This window comes from Rhinolophus sinicus, linkage group LG17, assembly GCF_036562045.2.
Source record: "Rhinolophus sinicus isolate RSC01 linkage group LG17, ASM3656204v1, whole genome shotgun sequence".
NCBI classification, from domain to species: domain Eukaryota; kingdom Metazoa; phylum Chordata; class Mammalia; order Chiroptera; family Rhinolophidae; genus Rhinolophus; species Rhinolophus sinicus.
This window is the reverse complement of record NC_133766.1, coordinates 9,828,231-9,851,399: the sequence shown is the minus strand read 5'-3', so window position 1 is coordinate 9,851,399 and position 23,169 is coordinate 9,828,231. Positions and strand designations below refer to the sequence as shown.

The 23,169-nt window shown below is 41.5% G+C and overlaps 1 protein-coding gene and 1 long non-coding RNA gene across 4 annotated transcripts; one reads left to right on the top strand and one right to left on the bottom strand.

Moving 5' to 3' along the window:
- Window positions 1–3,804: 3,804 nt before the first annotated feature.
- On the bottom strand, window positions 3,805–8,265 carry LOC141569349 (uncharacterized). Its single transcript, XR_012492889.1, has 3 exons — window positions 8,076–8,265; window positions 4,812–4,924; window positions 3,805–4,008 (listed from the first exon to the last, which is right to left on the bottom strand). It is a non-coding gene; the product is annotated as an uncharacterized LOC141569349 (long non-coding RNA).
- Window positions 7,235–23,108, top strand: NPHS2 (NPHS2 stomatin family member, podocin). 3 transcript variants are annotated; one of them, XM_019731800.2, is made up of 8 exons: window positions 7,235–7,672; window positions 10,096–10,199; window positions 12,447–12,519; window positions 14,426–14,508; window positions 17,087–17,290; window positions 19,460–19,515; window positions 21,035–21,113; window positions 22,131–22,278. In XM_019731800.2, exons 1-8 carry the CDS (start codon window positions 7,399–7,401, stop codon window positions 22,221–22,223), a joined length of 966 nt encoding a protein of 321 aa, XP_019587359.2. In that variant the 5' UTR covers window positions 7,235–7,398; the 3' UTR covers window positions 22,224–22,278. The 3 variants fall into 3 exon arrangements, with proteins under 3 accessions (XP_019587359.2, XP_074178344.1, XP_019587276.2); XM_019731717.2 differs by lacking the exon at window positions 22,131–22,278 and adding an exon at window positions 22,289–23,108 and having other exon boundaries at window positions 7,318–7,672; XM_074322243.1 differs by lacking the exons at window positions 19,460–19,515; window positions 21,035–21,113; window positions 22,131–22,278 and adding an exon at window positions 22,289–23,108 and having other exon boundaries at window positions 7,304–7,672.
- The last annotated feature ends 61 nt before the right edge of the window (window positions 23,109–23,169 follow it).

The window sequence follows — 23,169 nt, the reverse complement described above, 5'->3', positions numbered from 1 at the left end:
CCTCAAAAAACAGAAAGCTGTAGTTTAGGAGGTATGGACTAGGAAGGCACAGCACACAAAGTGCTACCTTAATGTACAATCTAATTAAAGGGACAAGACAAACCAAAAGAAAACCAAGGAATTTTAACCAGAAGGAAACCTGGTCTGAAATCCCATGCCATAGTAAATCCAAAAAAAGCTCTAGGAAACAAAATGTTCCACCAATGAGCCAGGAATATTGACTAATCCCTGAAAGACAGAAAATAGAAAAGATTTATGAGCTGGTATACTTGCATATAGCAGAATGGACAGGGCTAAATAGCAAATGAACAAAAAGGGAAATGAGGGGACACAAAGAATGGATCCAGACATTCCAATATCTGAATGACAGGTGTTATAGAAATAACAGAAAGAATGGTGGTGAGGGTTTGGGGTTTAAAAAGAAGAAAATGTTCCCGATTTGAATAAAAACACAAATTTTCAGATTAAAAGGGCCCACTAAATTCTTAGACTAACTAATGAAAAAGATCCCATCCTAGATAAAACCTAAGAGAAAGGGAATCAAGAGATTTTATATAGAAATAGGTTACCTATAAAGCAATGGAAATTGGGTTGCTATTGGATTTCACAATGGGGCAATATCTTCAAAGCTGAAGCTGAAATACTTTACCATCCAATTCGACATTCAAATGGGAGAAAAGACATGTTCAGACATGCAAGGATTCGGAAAGTTTATCGTTCCACTAACTAGAGAATAACTCCTGCATGAACAGTGAACTGAAAAACCACATTATCCCAGATTCTCATCCCCAATTATCTGAGATAATAGGTAACACATATTTAGCTCTTACTACATGTTCTTTATATAATCTAATTTTCCTTCCCCGTTACTCTGATAAATGTCCAATTATGAACCCCGGTTAAGAGTGAAGAAACTGATAGAGACAAACAAGGATATGACCAAAAGTGATGGACGATAAAAACACCACTTATGACTGAAAAAGTTACTGGTGTGTAGTATGAAAAGATTTTTAGAAAGATATTCTGGAGCAAAATCCCAGATCAGTAACTGTAAATCGAGTGTCAGGGGTTGCTTCAGTAAGGTGACCCCATTTGGAAGTGTAGCTACAATTGGAATCCTCACTTACTTGGGTTTACAGTGATGCACTGTCATTCTCCAAGACTGGCAGTCTTTTGTGGTGACTACCCTGGGAAGTGAGTGGGAATGAGGTGGGAACCATCATACACATATCTTTCATATCTTTGATGGTGACACTCATCTCTGCAATTCTCTAGGTATATGTTGATGCTTTTAATGTACTATTTTAGCCCTCCACTTGGCATTTTCTACCAGAATAGCCCTTACTGAATGCGTGAACGAGCCAATGTAGGAATTCTGTCAGTTGCTAAGATGAATTATTGCAGCAATTCACTTGGCAAATAAGGTACATGACCAGGGGATTAATTTACGGTTCCACTAGCCCTGCCCAAAGGTGAACTTGGGCCAGAATTCATTTATCACCTAATGTCTATAAGCTCAGAATGTTGATGGCAAACCATATTTTGGGTCCCAGAAATTACTGACAGTCACTGAAAAGTTTGGGTACTTTTTTTTTTCCAGAGCAGTTATCCATAAAGAATCGCAGGCCTTTGGGGAAAGGCTAGGACAAAGGTTTGCAGTACTTAGTACAGTGGATCTCGCTCATGAGATGCCTCTGTTCCCCAGACCTAGAATTGTGTTTTGTTGTTTTTTTTTATTTTTGTTGTTACACAAATCAAAGACTTAGTGGGCTTGTTGAATTCATTCCTTGGGACCCTACAATTAATTAACTACAACCACAGAGCTCTGTGAGTCAAGACTAACGTGTTTTCCACCCTGCTGCTTATTATGGTAACCAGAGCCCACTTTTCTTCTGGTAATTAACTGTCTCCACCTGGTCTCCTCCCAGCCCCGTTTCCATCTGGGAGTGTATCTCAATTGCAGCTGCTTCTACCAGCATTCTTGCCTTACAAAACAGCCAGTAAGGAGCTAGTTATGTTTTGTTTTAAAAAAAAAAATAGAAAAAGAAAAAAGCTCCTGGAGCGTTAATATATGCCTCATGACAAAAATCAGAGACTCTTGAAAAACATAGCGAGGGAATAATGCGTGAGTTAGAAGCTCCTGACAGAACCAATACAGCATTCCTGCCTCCCAAAGTTTTTTAACATTATGTCCAATTGGAGACATTTGATGTCACTGTTCAATTCTGTTTCCCATAGCAATTACTCCAAGCTTTTGCCATTCCTCTTGCACTTCTTACCCACACCTGCCTTACCACTAGAAAATGACTCTGCTCTGACTCCCAGAGAAAATGGAGGTTCTCATAAATGAACCCCCTCAATTTCCAGCCCAGGCCTCTAAACTATCCTCCTTCACATCTATCCTCCTGGTCTCAAAGGATGAGGGGCCATTCATTCTACCCATCCATCCTCCTGAGTCTATTCCCCAACTCCTGTAGGACCATGACCTTGACCTTTGGTTATTATTACACAGTCCTGTATATTCAACATCTCTTTACAGACTCCTTTCCTATAAAATTATGCTCTAGTCCTTTTTATCTTACACACACAACACAGAGAGAAAGAGACACAGAGAAACAAACTATTTTGATCTACACCCCTCCCTAGCCATTCCTTCATGGCCAAATCCTTGAATAAACAATCCACATTCATTTTTCCCCCACTTTTTCATCTATCATTCAAAACTCAATCCAAAGCAACCAGCGTGCTACTCTGGACATCTTTCTTAAGTTACTTTTACCAAAAACATCAATGACAAAATCTTCTAATTGACAAATCTTAAGGACTTTTCAGTCTTTTCATCTTAGATCATCTCTGCTGTTTACTGTTTGTGTTCCCTCCCTTCCTGAAAATCTCTCCTCTGTGGATTACTATGATGCTGCAGTACTGGGCTTGGCTCCTAGCTTTCTGCTATTTCTTATTTCTGTTATTCCATTAAATGTTCATGTACCGCAGGGCCTGTTCTTGGCCCTTACTCCTTCTTACTCTTTTCCCCCCTCTTCCTGAGTGGCCTTTTGCACTCATGGTTTCAGCTTTGGCTTCCAAAAGGCATGTTCATTCATGCAACAAATACCGGTATCTTTGAACTCCTACTATGTGCCAGGCACTGTTCTAGAAGATGGGACTACATCAATGAGCAAAACAAAGTTCCTGTTCTCCTGGACCTTACCAAGGACAAGCAAAAAGCAGATAAACATGTAATACATAAAGTTAAGTAAGGATAAGTGCTCTTAAGGAAAATAAACCAGGGTAAGGGCGTGAGAAGGGGCTGCTTTAAATGGAATATGTAGAAAACACTTTTGTTTAACCTCTATGGCAGTGGTTCTCAACGTGTGGTGCCAGAGCAGCAGCATAACCTGGAAATTTATTAGAAATGCCAATTCCCAGGCCCTACCCCAGACCTGCTGAATTAGAAACTGGGGGGATGTGTGTTTTAATAAGCCCTCCAGATGATTCTGATACATGCTAAAGTGAAAACCACTGCTCTAGAGCAGTTTCCCACCACATGTGCCATGCATGAATAGATTTACGGTGTAGTATCTAATACCCATTTTCTCAGCTCACAGGGGCAACTGGAGCGTTGGGAAAAAGGGAGGTGCTTGGAGCCCGCCAGCCCAAAGTAGCCTCCACCCAGACTTTTCAGAAGGCAACCAAGTGGGTGGGGTTAGCTGGCCTGCCCACGGGCCTGCAGGTAGCAAGGTAAGAGCCATTCTACACTCACTGATGCGTTCAAGATGCCCGGTGCTGCCAAAGACTTATTTCCATCTCAGGACAGACCCTGTGGATCCACGGAGGAAGTTCTCAGTCCAGACGCACAGGTAGGCTGCACCGCGCAAAGTGAGGCCCACCGGAAGCTGGGCTGTGGGCGGGGCCGGCGAGATTGGCTGGGCGTGGCTCCTGGCCTTAATGGCAGCTTCCACTGCAACTGCACTGGTACTGCTCTTACTAATAACGCACATGCTGGACTTCCTAAAGTATCATCATTATTTTTTAAACACTTGTTATGAAAAAGTTTGGATTTAAAATCCATTGGCATCAGCACAAGTACCAAATTACATTTGTTGATGAAAGAAAAGATAGTCGATTCATTAAACCCAACTGTTGTAAATTTTTAAGTAATTGTAAAAATGGCTTTAAAAACTTTGTAGTCATTTCACAATGTATTTAAAATCATCATGTTGTATAGATGCAATTTTTATTTATCAAACTATACTTCAATAAAGCTAGAAAATAACTACATGAATAAAAACTTTTAAAACTGTGTGAACATGTTTCCCGTTGATAATAAAAAAAAGTTTGAAGAGCTTATCTTAAAAAGTCTTGATTATGTATTTCATATACACATTTCAAACAAAATTTATTTTTGTGAAAGCTCAGGATTTTTTTTCTCACTTAAAGTGTAATTTTTAAAAATTGAGTTATGCTTGACATGTAAAATTAGTTTCATACGTATATTATTCTATATTTGTATATATTACAAAATGATCACAATAAATCTAGTTAACATTCATCCCAATACATAATTACAAAAATGTTTTTTTCTTGTAATGAGGACTTTTAAAATCTACTCTCTTAGCAATTTTCGAATATGCTGTACAAATGTGTAAGGTCAATATAGTTAGGGGAAGTGGCTCTGCCAGAGATGCCTGCAGTTATAACCAAATGTTCAACCTATAAAGGTGGAAACCTCCATCTTTCTCAAGTTTTCTAGTCCCTCACTACCCCTCATCCAGAACCCTACGTGGTGAGCAAATTCTGTTGATTGTCTCTACCTCAGAAATTTCCTAAATCCAGGCCATGTCCACTGCCAAAGCCTCAAATCCACTTTCATCAGCATTACTTTCCTAGACCACTGCTGCATCCTCCTGGTTGGTCTCTCTGCCACCTACAAATTGAGAAAGTCAAATTTAATGAAGTCAAATTTAAAAAGTCAAATTAAGTTCCTGCAGTTTCTTCCAGCTCTAAAATGATAAGATTTGCAATTTGATCTAGTGACAATGAATTCCAGCTTTTCCAGTAAATAATTCACATAAATCAAATAGTCACTCCTTCATTTATCTGTATGGATATAAAATTCCCAAACACTAAATAAGTGTAATAATTTAGAAAGCCTTGAAATCTTTCATGACCTTTTGTCTTGGAAACAAATTCAAAAGTCAACAACTTTACTTGGTCCTCCCATTCTTCTGCCCTAACCCTGTTTGCACAGATGTTAGTCTTGTAACAAATCCAAACAAGGAGTAAAGTATTAAGATTTTTAAAATGTGTACATATAATATTTTCAACAAAGGGACGACCAACACTTTCAATTAAATAGGAATCTAAAAGAAAACAGCAACATCATGCTACGAGTAGCTGAGGCCAGCCAGTTAGAGACTCATACTGCTACCTCAGCACTCCCCACCTGCTCCACCTTTCAGAGATGCTATGTTGACCTTTTTACTATGGAATGTGATGCACTTTCTCAGATATTGTCATTGTCATTCATAATCCCAACAGACCTGTGTTATAAGCAGGCACTTGTATTGACTGCTGTTATATATGGATATAGAAATGAAGCAACAATTATGTAACTTGTCAGTGGTCCCACCGCATAAGGAAACTGGGAACGAGCACTCAACTGGGGCCCCAGCACCAAGCAGAGTCTTTCCTCATCAGTTTTTCTCCGACAAGAAATCCCTCTATCTTATTGGGAGACAGAGAATATATTTGAGAATATGATTTTTTCAGATATCCTGCCAATTCATGGAGTACAAATGGGAAATTTTAGTTTAAGAGTTTAGTTCAGGACTCTAGATCAAATTAATTCATAACAGAATCAAAGGCTGAGAACAAATAAGTGCCACAAATAGTTTCATGCTTTTCTAAACAGGAAAATCTTTGCAGGATGATAAACTGGCTATATTTAATAGCAACTATTAATTTGAGTGAATTCCAAATAATTATGACACTTTTCCCTCTAGGGGCCAAATACAGCTTCAGAATTTTTCTTATTGTATTGCCTTAGGCGGGAACTATTAATTTAGGCAGGTAACGTTTCCTTGAGAGGAAACATTTGTCCTCCCTTAGGTAACTCATGCAATAAGCAGGTTTAGAGAGTAAAAATCAACTCTATTTAAATTACTTTATTACTAATCTTTTAATTACTTTATTCTCAGTGGCCTGGCTTGGAATATATGGAAGAATGTAGTGGAACGGTTTTTCCAGACCCACTGGAGTTACTTTAGGTCCTCATTCTTTACTAAGATTTTTGAGAGGAAAAAAGCTATCGCTCTGTGAACTCAATAACTATTGAAAAATAAAAATAAGTGAACATTCTATCATGTGATCTGAGCTATTTGAATAGAATCATAAATCTTGAGTTTGAAGGTTTATCTAGCCCAATCTCCCATTCAGTGAGAAATAAATTATTAATAGATAGTAAGAGAGAAATCTATTCATTGTTTCAAGTTCCTCAGCATAGACTGGGATGGCACCCCCAGTTTGCTGCTGGATGGAGGAAGCACTGCAGCGAACCTTGAAAAAGCAAAACCCCGCCTTCATCAAGAAAGGATAGGAACAGGGCCTAATCAAAGACAAAAGTGTCCCTTCCCTAAAAACAGAAGTTAAATCAGATCCCTTCCCTTCTATGATCCTTCAAGAAGCATTACATTATCAACAGCCTTAAGCATTAGTAAACATAATAAATTCATAAAAACAAAGATAAATGAGAGAGAGAGAGAGAGAGAGAGAGGGGAAAGGTCTAAAAGAGTTTTCCTTTTCTCCTTTTAAAATGTAAATCCTCCTAGGAGTAGGCAGCCAACACCATCACTATGTAAAGCATTAACAGAAAGAGTAGAGCCAGGATATAAAACAAATTAGGGGGAGAGAAGAAAGGCACCCTTTTGAAGACTTCCAGGGCGGGGTGGGTGGGCTTAGGGAGAAGTTTCTAATTTCACCTTAAAGTTGCCCTAATGCGACCACCTCGGTTCCCTTAAGCTCTCTAGCACTAGGCGAGGACCACTAACCCTGTTTCCCTCTGCGTTTACACTTCATAAAGCAGAGTGCCACTAGAGCCATCTGTGGCGGTATTTCAGGTAATTGAATCTTCCTTACAGCTCAGATCTGTCTATAGAACACAATTTAAACGCTGTGACCTGGCACAGGGGGCACCCAGTGTTGGGGTTGGCGGGCCCTGTCTACAGCTCCTCTGAGAAGCAGCTGTCCCGCGTCCCCAGGAGCAGAGCCACCGCCCGGCGACCCGCCCCGGTCCCGCCCCCCGCTCCAGCCCACCGTCATTAGGGTCCCTTCCCGGACGCCCCCGACATTCCCGCCGGCGACTTTGCAGAGACCAGGCTCCCGGGCTCTGGCGTTCTGAGGATGGAGAAGCGGGCTCGGAGCTCCTCCAGAGAGTCCCACGGGAGAGGGGGCGGGTCCCCCCACAAGGAGAACAAGAGGGCCAAGGCCGAGAGAGGCGCGGGAGGACGCGGGCGGCGGACTGCGGGGCGCGAGCAGCCGGACCTCGGGCGGGCAGGGAGCCCCGGGGAGACCCGAGCGCCCGCCGCCACCGTAGTGGACGTGGATGAGGTCCGGGGCTCCGGCGAGGAGGGCACCGAGGTGGTGGCGCTGCTAGAGAGCGAGCGGCCCGAGGAAGGTACAGCTGGCAGGTTTGGGATTCGGGAGGGGGCGAAAGCTTTCCAAGTGATACCCAAGATGTCAGATGAAAGTGGAATGAGTCACAGCGCTGAGAGCCACCAGGGCCAGAGCTTCCTGCTGGACGAACCCCCCCCCCCGTGGTGGCTACCAAATTGCATCAGAAGAAAGACAAAACATTATCAACTAAATACCGTTGATCTCAGGGGCCAGCTGTGGGTGGAAGGTGGGAGGTAGTGTGGTCCAGGATGGGGACCAGGCCACATGGCAGAGGAACTATGCAGCCGGTGTTTGAAGCCATGGAAGAGTCTATGGCACCTAATTTAATAAAGACATGCATGAGCTGGGGGCTCTCAGGCAACTATGATGCTTACTCTTCTCTCCTCACCCCACCCCAGTCTTACCTGAGAGCATTTTAAACTTTCTTTGGGATGATCTTTGTTTCTTTCCTGTTTTGTTTTGTTTTGTTTGTTTCTTTGTTGTTGTTGTTGTTTTCTCTCTCTCTCTCTCCTAAAAGTAAAAGCAGCAGAGCCAAGTAGAGAGAGAGACCGGAGTCTAAATCTCAGCTCAGCTACTAGCTGGTCTTGTGGTCTCAGGCAGGGCTTTAACCCTCTATGTGCCGGAGGTAACACCAGTACCTAGCTCAGAGAATAGAAGTAGATAAGGCATCCAAAACATTGAGCACAGAGCCTGGAGCAAAGAACATACTCAACTATAATATAACAGGATCCTGGCAAAACCAAAGAAAGGAAAATTAGGCCAGAGGAGGGAATCACAGGGAAAGGTGTCTCTTTGGCTTCTGCAGGTGAAGCAACCGTTAGGAACAAATTTATCTGGTTCCAATCCTTCCTATAAGAATGGAAGAAAAAACTCATTACACCTTACGTGTAGGATGAAGGAGGTATAAAGGAAAGTAAATAAGGAATAGTTGCATTATATTAGTTTCAGCTGGCTATGAATTTTTAACATTTCCTGGTTACCAGCAATGCAGTATATGCTGGAGCACTGAACGCTATGATTTGAGAAAGATTCGTGCAGTCAGGGTATAGTTTGTATGGACCATGTTAATACTGTTTCTTTTTTTGGCCCACTGATGTCCTTTCATCAGTCAGAAACTTCCAGTCATTAAACGGTTGGTAGGTTCAATGCTATAGTAATGCTGAGATTAGAGGCTTGCAAGAGTGTGCTTCAGACCACATCGGTGGGGAGGCAAAGAAGGGAGCCCCCATTTATGGAGAATCTACAATGTGTCAATCACACATTAGGTGTTTTGCTGAGTATTATCATTCTCATATCACAGAGGAGGAAAAATGCTGAGCAATTAAGTAATTCCCCCAAGACCTGCAGCTAAGAAAGTGGAGAAGCCAGGATTCCAGAGAAAGACAGTCTGACTGAAAAGCTCATCTTTGCGTGGTGCTGCTCCCAGCACTGCCACCAACCAGCTGTGGCCTTGAGCAAGCAGCTTCCCCTGTGTGGGCTTCCCTCAGTCTCTCCAGCTATCAGGTGACTAGAGCCTGGGACCCCAAGCAATGGATGAGAAGTCCCACTGAGGAAGAGATGGCCTTGCTGGGCCCTTGTCTGGGAGGTTTCTGTGGCTCCCGGGGGGGAAGGTGAGCAAGAGGCAGTAATGGCCCTCCTCTTCCTCACTTAGCACCACCCTCCCCCGCCTTAAGACTTGGGAGAAACAAAAAGGAGCTTAACTTGACCAAAATGCTGGGATTCTTGGATTCTTGTCCTGTCTAAAGGCTCTTCTTGCTTTAACATTTAATGGTTCACTATTCACTTAAATCAAACAAGTCAGATATTCAAGGAACTCATTCCAAGAGAAGAATATTTTGTGAGCAAAGCTCCAAGTTAGGTTTTGGGTATAGATGTTAGTTTTCTGTTCACACTCCTAACTACTGGATGAAGGAATTTTGAGGCCTTTCTTCACTTTTAAAATGTAATTTTGTCTGTATGTGCATTTATTTGTTTTTACTTGCCATGGTTACCACTGCCAAGTGAAATATATTTATAAAATAATTAAACATAACAATAACACTGTGATTGCCCTTAAGGAAGAACATTGTAAAAACTAATGATGTTGATGGAGCAGCATTTCCCAAAGTACGTTACATGAGAAATAAATTCCATGGGATGTGAATTACCCTGGAGAAAACATTGCCTGGTCAAATGTCTGGGACATAGTATGCAAACTGACTTTCCAAGGAGCCTGCTCCAGCTTCCAGAGGTCTACAAGCCCTTCCCACAGACACTATCACAGCCCTGTGAACTGACTGCTCTGATATCCAGTTCACTCTAATATTTCCATCAAAGTCTACAAACAGCTCTCACCCGAATATGAAGGGCTGGACCAACAAGTGCTAGTCAGCGAGTACGGTGAAGTTCCAGCCTAATTTTTCTTTTTCTTTTTTCTTTTTTAAGGTGCCAAGTCTTCTGGTTTAGGAGCCTGTGAGTGGCTTCTTGTCCTCACATGCCTGCTCTTCATCATCGTGACCTTCCCTTTTTCTGTCTGGTTCTGCATAAAGGTGAGATTCCATGAGGACCCAGTAAGTCCTTTCCTGGGGCCGCTCATCGACCACAACATGTCCGCTTTTTCTCTGTGTTCTGGTACGTGCTGTCTGCTCTGCATGGAATGCCCTCCCCACTCACCGACCAGGACAGCCCTTCCTCCTTTAACCTTGTTCAGAGGTAACTGTGAAGACTCCCCTGACTCCCCCAGACTGTCATTCCCTACCTATACTCTCGTCACTGTACTTTCACATGTACGCTAGCACTGAGCACATGTGTAATATTGGCTGACATCCGAGCTCTCCCATTAGACTGAAAGCCCCTTCAGGACAGGGGCTACATCTAGGTCATCCATACTCTGTGACACAAAGACAGGCCCACAAGAGATCATGATGTCCACTTCTGACACTTGCAGGAAATTTCTCAGGCAGCCTCCACAGACCATGAATTACAGTTATCTTTGGCTCTCAGGTGGCTACACTTGCCTGTCCCTGAAGTAAATGAAGACCTGTGTTAATTTGGGAAGCATATGCCAAGACAGAATTAGAAGTGCAAGGGATTTGTTGGGAGGTGATGTCTGTGAAAGACTAAGGGGAGAGAGAACAGCAGCAGGTAGGGAAAGCCTTCAGAAAATGACGCAGGTCTGACAGCTGTGCTATAAGAAGAGGAAGGAAGGATTGGACAGAAACAGCCTCAGACTACGAAAGTCTTGGCTGGCCTAAAAGAGCACGCCAGAACAAAGCTTGCTTCATAGAGGAGTCTCACGATGGGCAGAAATGGCCAGGCCCTGGTACCCCTGCCATTTTTAGTCACTGGCTGGAGCTGCCAGGCAAGAGTATGCCCTTGGCTGGAACACTACAGAAACTGCTGGGGCCTTGCTGATTTTACTCCTTACACAAGCTCTTCCTCTCCTCGCCTCCTCCTTTTCCCCCTCCATCTCCTATACTCCCTCATTTTCCTCATCCTCTCCCTCGCCCTCCTCCTCTTCCTTCATGAAAGGGTGTTGGATTTTGTCAAATGCCTTTTTTGAATCTGTTGAGATGATCATGTGGTATTTGCCCTGTATTCTATCGATAGGTTGTCTTACATTCACTGAATTTTGGATATTAAACCAACTATGTGTTCCTAGCATAAGTCCCATTTGGTTACGGTGTATAATTTTTTTAACATGACTGGATTCAGGTTGCTGGTAGTTTGTTGAGGATTTCTGCCTCTATTCATAAGAGATTGATCTGTAGATTTCTTGCGATGTCTCTCGCTTATTTTGGTATGAGGGTAACACTGGCCGCAGAGAATGAGTTGGAAAGATTTCCCTCTTCTTCTATTTTTGGGGGGAGAATATGTGAGTAACTGGTTTTACTTTTTCTTTAAATGTTTGGTAGAATTCACCAGTGAAGCCATCTGGTCCTGTAGTTTTCTTAGTGTGAAAATTTTAAACTACTAGTTCAATCTTTTACTACTAGGTCTTTTTAGTTTTTCTTTTTCTTCTTGAGTCAGTTTTGGTAGTTCGTGTCTCTATAGGATTTTGTTCATTTCATCCAAGTTATCTAATTTGTTGGTGTTCTAGTTCATAGTTTTTTCTCTTATAGGATTTTTTTATTTCCATAAAGACAATAGTGATGTCCCTGTAATCATTCCTCTTTGATTTCTGGTTTTGGCAATTTGAGTCTTCTCTCTTTTTTTCTTGGTCGGTCTAGCAAAGTATTTGTCAATTTTGTTGCTCTTTTCAAAGAACCAACTTTTGGTTCCATTGGTTTTTCTCTATTAGTTTTCTATTTTATATTGTATTTAATTCCAATCTAATCTTTATTATCTTCCTTCTGCTTGCTTTAGGTTTACTTTGCTTTTCTATTTCCAGTGTCCTAAGGTAGGAAATTAGGATATTATTTTGAGATATTTCTTGCAGTTTGAAACAAAATATAAGTGGTATTAAAATATACTCCCTCTTTCTGTTAAATTGCTAAAAATTAATACACATAAAAGCTAATGATGCAGAAGTCACAGAAAAATATAAAATTGAACGTGACTTTTTAATCAAAATTCTGCCTATGGGCTCAAAAATTAACATGGCCAATATACTTTTTCATTGCTTTCTGAAATTCTACACTTACTAAATGTAGAGTTTGAAAACCTAAGTATTAAGTTTTTTCCTGGTTCTCAAAACAAAAGATTTCTGATACCTAGGATCACTCTCATGCAAAGGCCTTTGGAAAACTTTCTTTTTCTTTCTTGGAGTGATTCAAAAGTATTAAATTTCCTTTTAGGTTGTACAGGAATATGAGAGAGTAATTATATTCCGATTGGGACATCTGCTCCCTGGAAGAGCCAAAGGCCCTGGTAAGAATCACTTCTTTTAACCCCCTGTAGACTTGCCAATTTCTTTAATTTATGCATATTTTTAATTTGGATCTCAGATTACATGAAGTAACTTGATTCATGATATCTTCATTTTCCAATCTGTTACTTATAACACAGCTTATTAAGAAATTCTTCAGAAAGCGTTACTACCAAGTTACAGTGATCGAGAGAGGATGGGTGCAGAAAGCCAAATTCCAGGGCCAGGCTGGCTGGAATAGCAAAAGTAGGCTTAGACACTGGTTTTACCGTGTCTCCCCAAATATAAGACCTCGCCAGACCATCAGCTCTAATGCGTCTTTTGGAGCAAAAATTAGTATAAGACCCTGTCTTATTTTACTGTAATATAAGACCCGGTCTTATAACATAATATAATATAATGTAATATAATACCTGGTATGATATAATATAATATAAATATAATAATGGGTATAATATGATGTAATATAATACCAGGTCTTACATTAATTTTTGCTCCAAAAGACGCATTAGAGCTGATGGTCCAGCAAGGTCTTATTTTTGGGGAGACACGGTAGTAGGATGTGTATGGCCAGAGTCCTGTGAATTCTCAGAGACAAGCTGACCAACCTATGGGAGACAGGCAAAGTTCAGCATTAAAGTAACAAATTGCTCTTTAGTTGGTGGAATTTAAGAAATACAGATTGAGCACCTCCTGTGTTTCAGATTCTGTATATAACTACCAGGGAAATGAAGATGGATGAATGAGACATGTTTTCCAATATCCAGGAACTTCAAGTCTAGTGGAGTTGATGTCCAGAAGTCCAAGCTGACAATGGGCACAGAGAGAAGTACGGTTAGTTGGAAAAGTTGAGTAGTTGGGGTTTGGAGATCTAAGGTAGCCAGGTAGGCATAAGAAGGAACAAAGACCCACTGTGCATATACCGGAAAGGGCCTAAGTTCCAAGCCAGGTCTACAGAAGAGGGTATAGAACAGAGACCAGAGTAGAAGATACAAATCAGAATTTGAAGATTTTAACCAACAGACCCTATAGTTCCAGGACAGGGACTGTCTTGTTCTGGTTCTAGTTTTTGGCTAGAAAGGACTAGAAGCTGGGCTGCTCCTCAGAGAGATCCTGGGCTCTGTGAGGTGCTACTGCATCCAACAAAGCTTTGGCTCTTGCAGGAGTCCACAGTGTTCAATGCGATCTCAGAAAGATCTCAGTGTAAAATATTTATTGCACATTCACCCTGTACATTACATTGGGTGGGTAAGGAACAACTAATCAACCAGAAAAAGCTATGTGATATTGCTATTCTGAGTACCTCTGAGGCTCACCTTTTAAGAAATAACACATGGAGGTTGTTGGCTCTAAAGTTTGTCACCTTGGCACATGCATGGATTCAAAAATAACTTAACAGAGCACCTAAAAGGCACTAATGTGCTAAAGTTAACAATAGTGCATAAGACACTCTTGTTAGGGAGTTCAGATCTCATCAAGGAGACAGACATGTAACCCAAGATGCAGAGGTCAGCACCATGACCATTTATAGTAAAATAAGACGGGGTCTTATATTAATTTTTGCTCCAAAAGATGCATTAGGGCTGATGGTCCAGCTAGGTCTTATTTTCAGGGAAACACAGCACATTTTGCTGGAAATAATCTCTGCTTATGCCTGTTGTCCTGGAGTAAGTTATAACAGTGCTCTCCTTTCATCCTCAAAAGTGTCCCAGATTGAATAACAAATTATATGGTAACCTTAGCAACAACAAACACATTATAGGGGTGGTGGTGGGATTCCCCACTGGCCTGTGTGTAGTTGTAGGCTAAGAAAAGCAATGCAATGTGCAACCTGACCCCAAAAAGGTGATCCCCAAATAGTCTCCATGCTAGCCATTCACCTGTCACTTCCCCCTTCCCCTCTTCTAGGCCTTTTCTTCTTTTTGCCCTGCCTGGATACCTACCACAAGGTTGACCTTCGTCTCCAAACCTTGGAGATACCCTTTCATGAGGTAAGCCAAATGATGGATTTTGCTTTCTCTCTACATTTCACATGGCTGAGCTACAAATTCTGGTCCTGGGCAAAATGACTATTTAAGATCAAAAGTAGAAAAAGGGAAACAGAGATATGGACTACTTCAAAATAAAAAACTGTGTGTCAAAGGACACAACAGAATGAATAGGCAACCATGAAAAGGAAGAAAACATTTGCAAATCATATGTCTGATAAGGGGTTAATATCCAGAATATATAAAGAAATCTTACAGCTCAACAACAAGAAAGCAAAAAACCAATTAAAAATGGGAAAAGGAGTCTGTGATGGTTAATTTTATGTATCAACTTGGCTAAGTTATGGTACCCAGATATTTGGTCAAAAGCATCCAGATGTTGCTGTGAAAGTATTTGTTCGATAAGATTAATATTTAAATTAGTAGACTTTGAGTAAAGCAGATTATCCTCCATAATGTGGTTCAGCCTCATCTAATTCATTGAAGGTCTGAAGAAAAAGAATAACCTCACCTTTGAGGAGGAGGGAATTCTGTCAAGAGACTGCTCTCAGACTGGCTGCAACATCATCTCTTCCTTAGGTCTTCAGCTTGCTTACCAACCCTAAGATTTTGGACTTGTCAGCCTTTATAACTGTATAAACCAATTCCTTAAAATCTCAATCTCTCTCTCTCTCTCTCTCTCTCTATTTCTCTCTCTCTCTCTCTCTCTCTCTCTCTTTCCTCCCCCCACCCCTCCACACACACACATACTAAAGATTCTATTTCTCTAGAGAGACCTGACTCATACAGACTTGAATAATATTTCTCCAAGAAAGATATACAAATGGGCAACAAACACATGAAAAGATATTCAATATCACTAATCATTAGAGAAATGCAAATCAAAACCACAATAAGATACCATCTCACACCTATTACTATAGCTATCAAAAAGGAAAATAACAAGCGCTGACAAGGATGTGGAGAAATTGGAACCCTTGTATATCGTTAATGGGCATGTAAAATGGTGTAGCTGCTGTAGAAAACGTTCTAACGATTCCTCAAAAAGATTAAAAATGGAATTACCATTTGATCCAGCAATTCCATTTCTGGCTATGTGCCCCAAGGAAATGAGAGCAAAATTTTGAATGGATCTTTGTATACCGATGTTTATAGCAATATTATTCACAACCGCCAAAAGGTGAAAGCAACCCAAGTGTCCATCAATGGCTGAATAAACAAAATATGGTATATATAATTCAGCCTTGAAAAAAAAGGAAATTCAAATATATGCTACATCATGGATAAACCTTAAGAACATTAAGCTAAGTGAAATAAACCAGTCACAAAAAGACAAATAACGTATGAATCACTTATATGAAGCACCTAGAGTAGTCATATTCTAGGTACTTCAGAGACAGAAAGTAAAATGGTGGTTATAGGGGTTGAGGGGAGGAATGGGGAGTTGTTGTTTAATTGGTTTCACTTTTGCAAGATAAAAACAATGTGAATGTACTTAACACTACTGAACTATACACTTAAAAATGGTTAAGATAGTAGGCTTGATGATATGTGTATTTTACCACAAAAAATTGAAAGAAATAACACCTAGATTTTTTTTATTAGTAATTTAGATTTATAAGTTTTTCCTAAATTGTCCCCCACTTTCAGTTTGAAGTTCTTTCTCATTTTTTCTTTTGGTAAATAGAAATGTAAATTGAAATTATATGTATTTTAAAAGGCTTATTTTAGATAATAAAAAGGGAGAAATTAAACTTACCCCTAATCCTATTACATGTGGATAGGTGTCGATATTTTGTAGTGTATCCTTTCAGACTTTTCTATGTATGTGGTTCTATTTACAGACAGGAATATATATCAAACCACACATTCTATGTTGTAGCATGCCTTTTGTCATCTAATAATTTTTGTGATCATCTTTTCATATATTAGCTGTTTCTACCCCTTTGTTTTAAATGGACATAGAGCATCCATTGTATGGATGTACCACAATTTACAATTCCCTATTGTTGATATTATTTCCAATTTCTTATTACAATAAGCAATACTGTGAATAATATCCTTGCAGTTAAATCCTTAAAATATGTCTTTGTGATAAGTGTCTAAAAATGGAACAGTTGAGAACACCCATCTTTTAGGGCTTTTGCTGTGCATCACCAATCTGCCCCCTAGCGATCAATACATTCGAGTGCTGGTTTCCCAAACCAAACTTCTCTTTTAGCAGTTTTTTTTTTTTTTTTTGGGGGGGGGGGACAGAGGGAGAGCATCAGTTTAAAAAAGACCTGATAAACAATGAACTGAGTTGTTTCACATAAGAAAATTATTCCTGATTTTTTTTTTACAAAAGGATTTACAACAGGATTCCTTTAAATTGTGAGTTCTTTAGTATATTTAATAAAAACTCCATAATCTACAAAAACATGCCTATTTTGAATAAAGGGTAGGCCAACTGCTCTTTTTCCTTTTCTTGCTATAATCTTACTCCAATAAAATTCCCCTGGAACACATTGAGCTCTTCTGTCCCAGCAGGAGAAAGGAGCCAGAGAATCAGGCCTGTCACCCAGACTTTCTTTCCGCCCAGGTTGTGACCAAAGACCTGTTTGTAATGGAGGTGGATGCCATCTGCTACTACCGAATGGAGAACGCCTCTCTTCTCCTAAGCAATCTTGCCCACGTGTCCAAAGCTGTACAGTTCCTCGTACAAACCACCATGAAGCGTCTGCTAGCACACCGCTCCCTCACTGAAATTCTTCTAGAGAGGAAGAATATTGCCCAAGAAGTAAAGGTACTTCGAGTGTGTCGAGAGATCTCTTTATCTTTGATTCATTTCTTCACTGGCCATTTATTGCATCTTCCGTGTGCCAGACACTGGCTGTTGAAGGTGCCACCCCTTAAGGAGCTGGGAGCTAAGTAAAGAGTTGCCAATTGGCCCTGAGTCAATCATAGTCACCAGTCTGGTGCAGGTTAGTCAGTTATTGGCATAGTTTTTGCTCTCTACCCTACTCCAGCAGCTTTAGACTCATTGTCAAGTGTCCACATAGCACAAAGTGGTGGTGGGAGCTGGTGGGGGCGTGGGGACTGGACAGGAGGGGTTGGTGGCATGCAAAGATGATAAGGAATGGTTCCTGGGAGCTTACAGACTAGCTGGGGAAACGAACTTAAATAATGATAAGTTCAAGTAAGGCTTTCAGATAAAACGATGTCACATCTAGATTTGATTGATTTGGAATCAGGGGAGGGAGAGAATTGCCAGAACGGCCTCACGACCAGCCTCATCTAACCCACAGGCGGCAAGCTCAGCAATCTCGCCCGCGGCCAGGGTAGGAGTCTTGCATTCTTACCAAGACAAGTTGGCAAAGGTATTAGGAAGAGAGGCAAGAACAAAGCAGAATTGCACACAGCTGGCCAGTCCACTGGTAGTTACCACCAGTGACAGAGGCTGCCACTGGGGCTATGGGGCACCCACGCCCAGAACTGAGTTAGAAGGTCGTGAATCATGACTAGCTTATTGGGGGACCTCCAACAGGAGGGCCTAAGGATCAAAGGCACTGATAGCGATTGTGCTTGATGGGGCCTGAGCAGACACTAATGTGAGAAAATGAAGTAGCCAAATGTCTGTGAGTTGTCTGACTTGTTGCTGATAAAAGAGGGATGAGCATCCTGGTAGAAAAAGGAAGAATTCAGGAAATAAGAGAAGCTAAAAAGAGAAAAAGTCATAAGAGAGACACGGGACAATTGCTGCTCTGGAATTTAAGAACCACCCGTGTGTTTCCCCTCTGTCCCCCCTTCAGCCTTTCTACCTGTTCATCCCTCACCTCTAAAGGATGAAAGATAAGGTCCAGACTCTCGACATTCAAGTTTGCCTTGTTACGTTGGATTATAATTTATGAATTTATACCTTTGTCCTCCCAGATTATGAACTCATAATGGCAGGGGTCATATTTTGTTCATCTCTTTGTCCTCAGTGCCTGGCACAGGGTTTGTCACATAGCAACCAGATAATGTTTTTTGTGAGAGTGATGAAATGACCCAGCTGTTGCAGCCTCACCTCTCGCTGTCCTTCCCCGAGTAGCTAACACTGCAGCCTACTTAGCGTTCTTCCAGCTTCCATGACTCATCTTAGGTTGTATCCTTGCATGGACTACTTCCCTTTTCCCCACAGGCAAAATCCTAGTTTTTCTTTAAGATGCCACCTCCTCTGTGACATCTTTTGCAACATTCCTTCCTCTTACCAGCCCCCAAACCAGCTAGTCTTCTCAGGGTTCTCCATGAACTAGGTTACTACGCGTATTTATCTAGCCACTAAGAAACTATCAGAAATAATTAAAAAGGAAAAAAATATAGGCCCACAGGTGGAGCTCAATGCCTTGCCTCTTTTTTCTAGAACCCACAGTTAATTTTCTTCCACCTCCCAGACTGGGACGTAGAAATGGGTGCCACCAACAGGAAGGACGTGAAAGTACCTGTACATGAAAGCCATTTGGGAGACAGACTAGAGACTCTGGTTCTCTACCAGATGAATTTTAAAACAGATATACCATCTGTATTATACCAAATATACCATCTGTATTATTTCCTATTGCTTCTATAACAAATTACCACAAACTTGGTGGCCTAAAACAACACCAATTTAATCTCTTACAGTTTTGAAGGCCAGAAGTCCAAAATTTTCCATTTCTCTGGGCCAAAGGTGTCAGCAGTCTGGTTCCCTCCAGAGGTCCTGGAAGGAGAATCCATTTCCTTGCCTTTTTTTTTTTAGCTTCTAGCGGCCTCATGCATGCCTTAGCTCGCGGCCCCTTCCTCCATTTTCAAAGTAGCACATCACTCCAATCTCTGCTTCCATCATCCCATTACCTTCTCATCTGTAGTCAGGTCTCCCTCGGCTTTCCTCTTATAAGGACACTGATGAGAACCACTGGAGGTTGCCACTGACATCTCAATTCTTCCTCCATAGGTCGCCTTGGATTCAGTGACCTGTATTTGGGGAATCAAAGTGGAGAGAACAGAAATGTGGGTAGGAAATTAACTGGGAAGAATAATATGATGAATGGAAATATTTTGGTTTCATTTATGATTATTTTATCTGAGAAGTTATTTTTATTGCATGAGTATGAGTAAAGCCATATTAGCATAAATCTGGAAAAAAGAGAAAAACATACCTATTATCTCATAGCATTAACACAACTACTGCAACATTTGGGCAAATTATTTTCACATTTTCTATGGATTAAAAAAATGTTTTGAGATAAAATTCACATAACATAAAATTCACCATTTTAACCATTTTAAAGTTAAAATGGGTTTAACTTAAAATGGGTAAAACTCAATTTAGTGGGTTTTAGTATATTCACACAGTGGTGCAACCATCACTACCATCTAATTTTAGAGCATTTTCATCACTCTTAAAAGAAAAGAAAACCCACACCCATTAAGCAACAACACTTTACTTTCCCCCTGAACCCTGAGCCGCTGACAACCAATAATCTATTCTCTGAATCTCTGGATTTGCCCATTCTGGACATTTTATATAAATGCAATCATACAACATGTGGCCTTTGTGTCTGGCTTCTTTCACATTATATTTTCAAGGTTCAGCTGCACTGTAGCATGTCAGTACTTCCTTCCTTTTTTCTTTTTTGTATACATTTTTTCTTTTTTAAGGGGGGCACAGCTCACAGTGGCCCATGAGGGGATCGAACTGGCAACCTTAATGTTATCAGCACCATGCTCTAACCAACTGAGCTAACCAGCCACCCCAGTACTTCATTCCTTTTTATGGTCGACTATTATTCCATTGTATAGCCATACCGTTTTGTTTATCTACTCATCAATGGATGGAAATTAGGCTGTTTCCGCTTTGGGGCTATTATGAATGATGCTGCAATGAACATTCACGTGCAAGTTTTTGCGTGAATATATTTGCAATTCCCTTGGGTATACACCCAGTGAAATTACTGGGTTATGTGGTCACTCTAGATTTAACTTTCTGAGGAACCTCCAACTTGTTTTCTATCTATGTATTTTTCATACTTATATTCAGGGTAAAAGTACAATTTTGTATCTTTTATGCAATACATTAAGTATTGTTCTTATTTGGTCAATTCTACCCTTTTCAAAATCAACTCTCTTGTATACACTTAGATGATTTCCCTTATTTTTATTATTAATAGTGTGGCTCTTTAAGGTTTTTTTTCATTATTCAAATTTAATTGCTGGGATTTTGATTAAGCTTTAAGTGAGAAAAAAATGATCATAATCCATGGACACAAAATTTGTTTTACTTGGCAAGAGAAAACCATAGCTCTGCTGTAGCATCAGTGAGGAAAATCACGTGCATTAGAGGCACTGGCCCTTGAGACACTCTCCCTGCCCACTGTCTACCCTGAGGTCTAGGGATGGCACACTCTGTTAAGCAGAATTTGCTATGCATCGTGAAACCGCAGTAGGGAAGGTGGTAAGTCCGCATGAAAGCCCCTGACTGCTAAAAGCACTGTCGCACACCAGCCTGGCCATGTTCTTTCTTTTTCAGTAAGGATGTGAGGCTGCCGGCTGGGCTTCAGCACTCACTGGCTGTGGAAGCCGAAGCACAGAGACAGGCCAGAGTGCGGGTGAGCCAGCCCTGAGCAGGCCGTCCTCCCATCGGGGCTGTTCTTTGAGGAGCATCGGAGAATCCAAAAGGCCTGCTCCTACTTTCTCACTCTCTCAGAACCATTCATCCAGGCGCTGGGAGAACCTGGCTTGTGCCACCCCTACCCTTGTCAACCACCTCTGTTAAAATCACTCTCTTGAAGTGTGTTAGTAGCCTCTTGATGCCAACACCTCTTTCCCTATCACACCCTCTCTCTGAGGCTACTGGTAACGGTGACCATCTCCTCCCTCTTGAGTCTTGCCTTCACTCTCTCTCCCTAAAGGCATCTCCCCACACTTCATCTCTCTTCTCTTGTGCTGGCATCTTTCCTGGGAAATACCAGTCACCTGTCACCTCTAGGCTAATGACACCCAGACCTGTCTTCCTAGCTCTGCGCAAGCTCTGCAGCTACAACCATAATCAGGGCCCAGTTCCCTCACTCCCAGAGTCAAGAGAAGGCTGTGCCACCCAGAGCCCCTGCTCAGGCATGCCACTGAGAAGCAAACCTGTGGCTGCCAGCAGTTCCTGAGGATTGAGGTGTGGGTGGGGGTTGGGGGTTGGGAAGAGGAAAATGAGGACTGAAGGGGAGGCAGATTTCTTTTAAATAACAGAAAGTACATGAAGAAAAACCCTGAACCACATAAAGGGTCGCCAAGGGAGGGGAGGTGGGGGAGGAAAGGGAGGAAAGCAGTCCTCTGGGTAGAGTTGCGTCTCGTCCTTTTTGGCCACTTTACGGTGGCATTTAGGTGGTGAGATTGGTGCTTTTTCTTCTGAAATGTTTACCCATTCATTTTGCCTGAGTTGGGAGTCACCCTTTCAGGATTCCATGCCTTTGTCTGGAACGCGGGCCAACCTTTTCTCTAAATGGCAAAATCCTACTAATCTTGCAAGGCCCACTAGACCTAATTAATAACGCCCCTAACATTTCACTGTACTTGCCAGGGCCCTTCATAAAGTCTGCCCTGAATTACAACTAATAGTATAATCTCTGCCCTAGAGCGAGAGCCTTGAAAATGAAGACAGCCTGTTCTGTGCTGAGCAGCACCTGCACATAGGAGACGCTCAGTGCTTGTTGAGTCACCCTGAATAGTGATTCAAACCTTCATGGGACAATGAAGAAAAATCATGTTGCTTCTCTTCTCATCTGTTCGCTAGATGATCACGGCAGAAGGGGAGAAGGCCGCCTCCGAGTCCCTGAGGATGGCAGCTGAGATTCTATCGGGCACTCCAGCTGCAGTTCAGCTTCGATATCTCCACACTCTTCAATCCTTGTCCACTGAGAAAGCTTCCACGGTGGTTTTACCTTTGCCATTTGACCTGCTAAACTGCCTGTCTTCCCCAAGCAACAGAACTCAAGGAAGCATCCCTTTCCCAAATCCTGCCAAACCTGTTGAGCCACGGAATCCTAAAAAGAAAGACTCTCCCATGTTATAGGAGGAGCCAAGGGTAACGTGACTGTAAAGGGGCCCCACCATATAACAGCCACCTCCCTGAGCCAGGCACTCTGAGCTTACTCCTTCCCTTCCTTTGGTTGCCGTACAGAATGCCCTTGGAATGTATGAAGACACAGTGCAGCCATCGACACGAGAAGACAGTGAAACCATACAATGACAGAAAAGCCATGTAACAAGTTGAAGTAGATCATCTAATCAGAGTAATTACGGGAAAGAGCTTTGGCCAATATTCTACTTCTGAAGATGTAGTTCAAATGTCCTTTTGGCCGTATGCCCTCTGGCCCCTTTGCGGCTACATGTCTCACCATTGTGCTCATCACTTCTCAAAGGCACCTCTTAGTTATTCCCCAACCCCCACCACATTTGACCTTGTACACTTCACCCCATATTCCATATTCCTCACACCTAATCCTGATATTTGTACCACAAGTGACACTCAAACGTTCCTGAGTGAATGCAAGTAAAAGGATGTACTTGGGCTGGATATAAAATTTACACGTAATTAAATAATTTTAAAGGACCCCCTTTTTATGGAGACTCCTTTTTAAAATACAGAAATAAAAGGACAAAAACATTTATCTA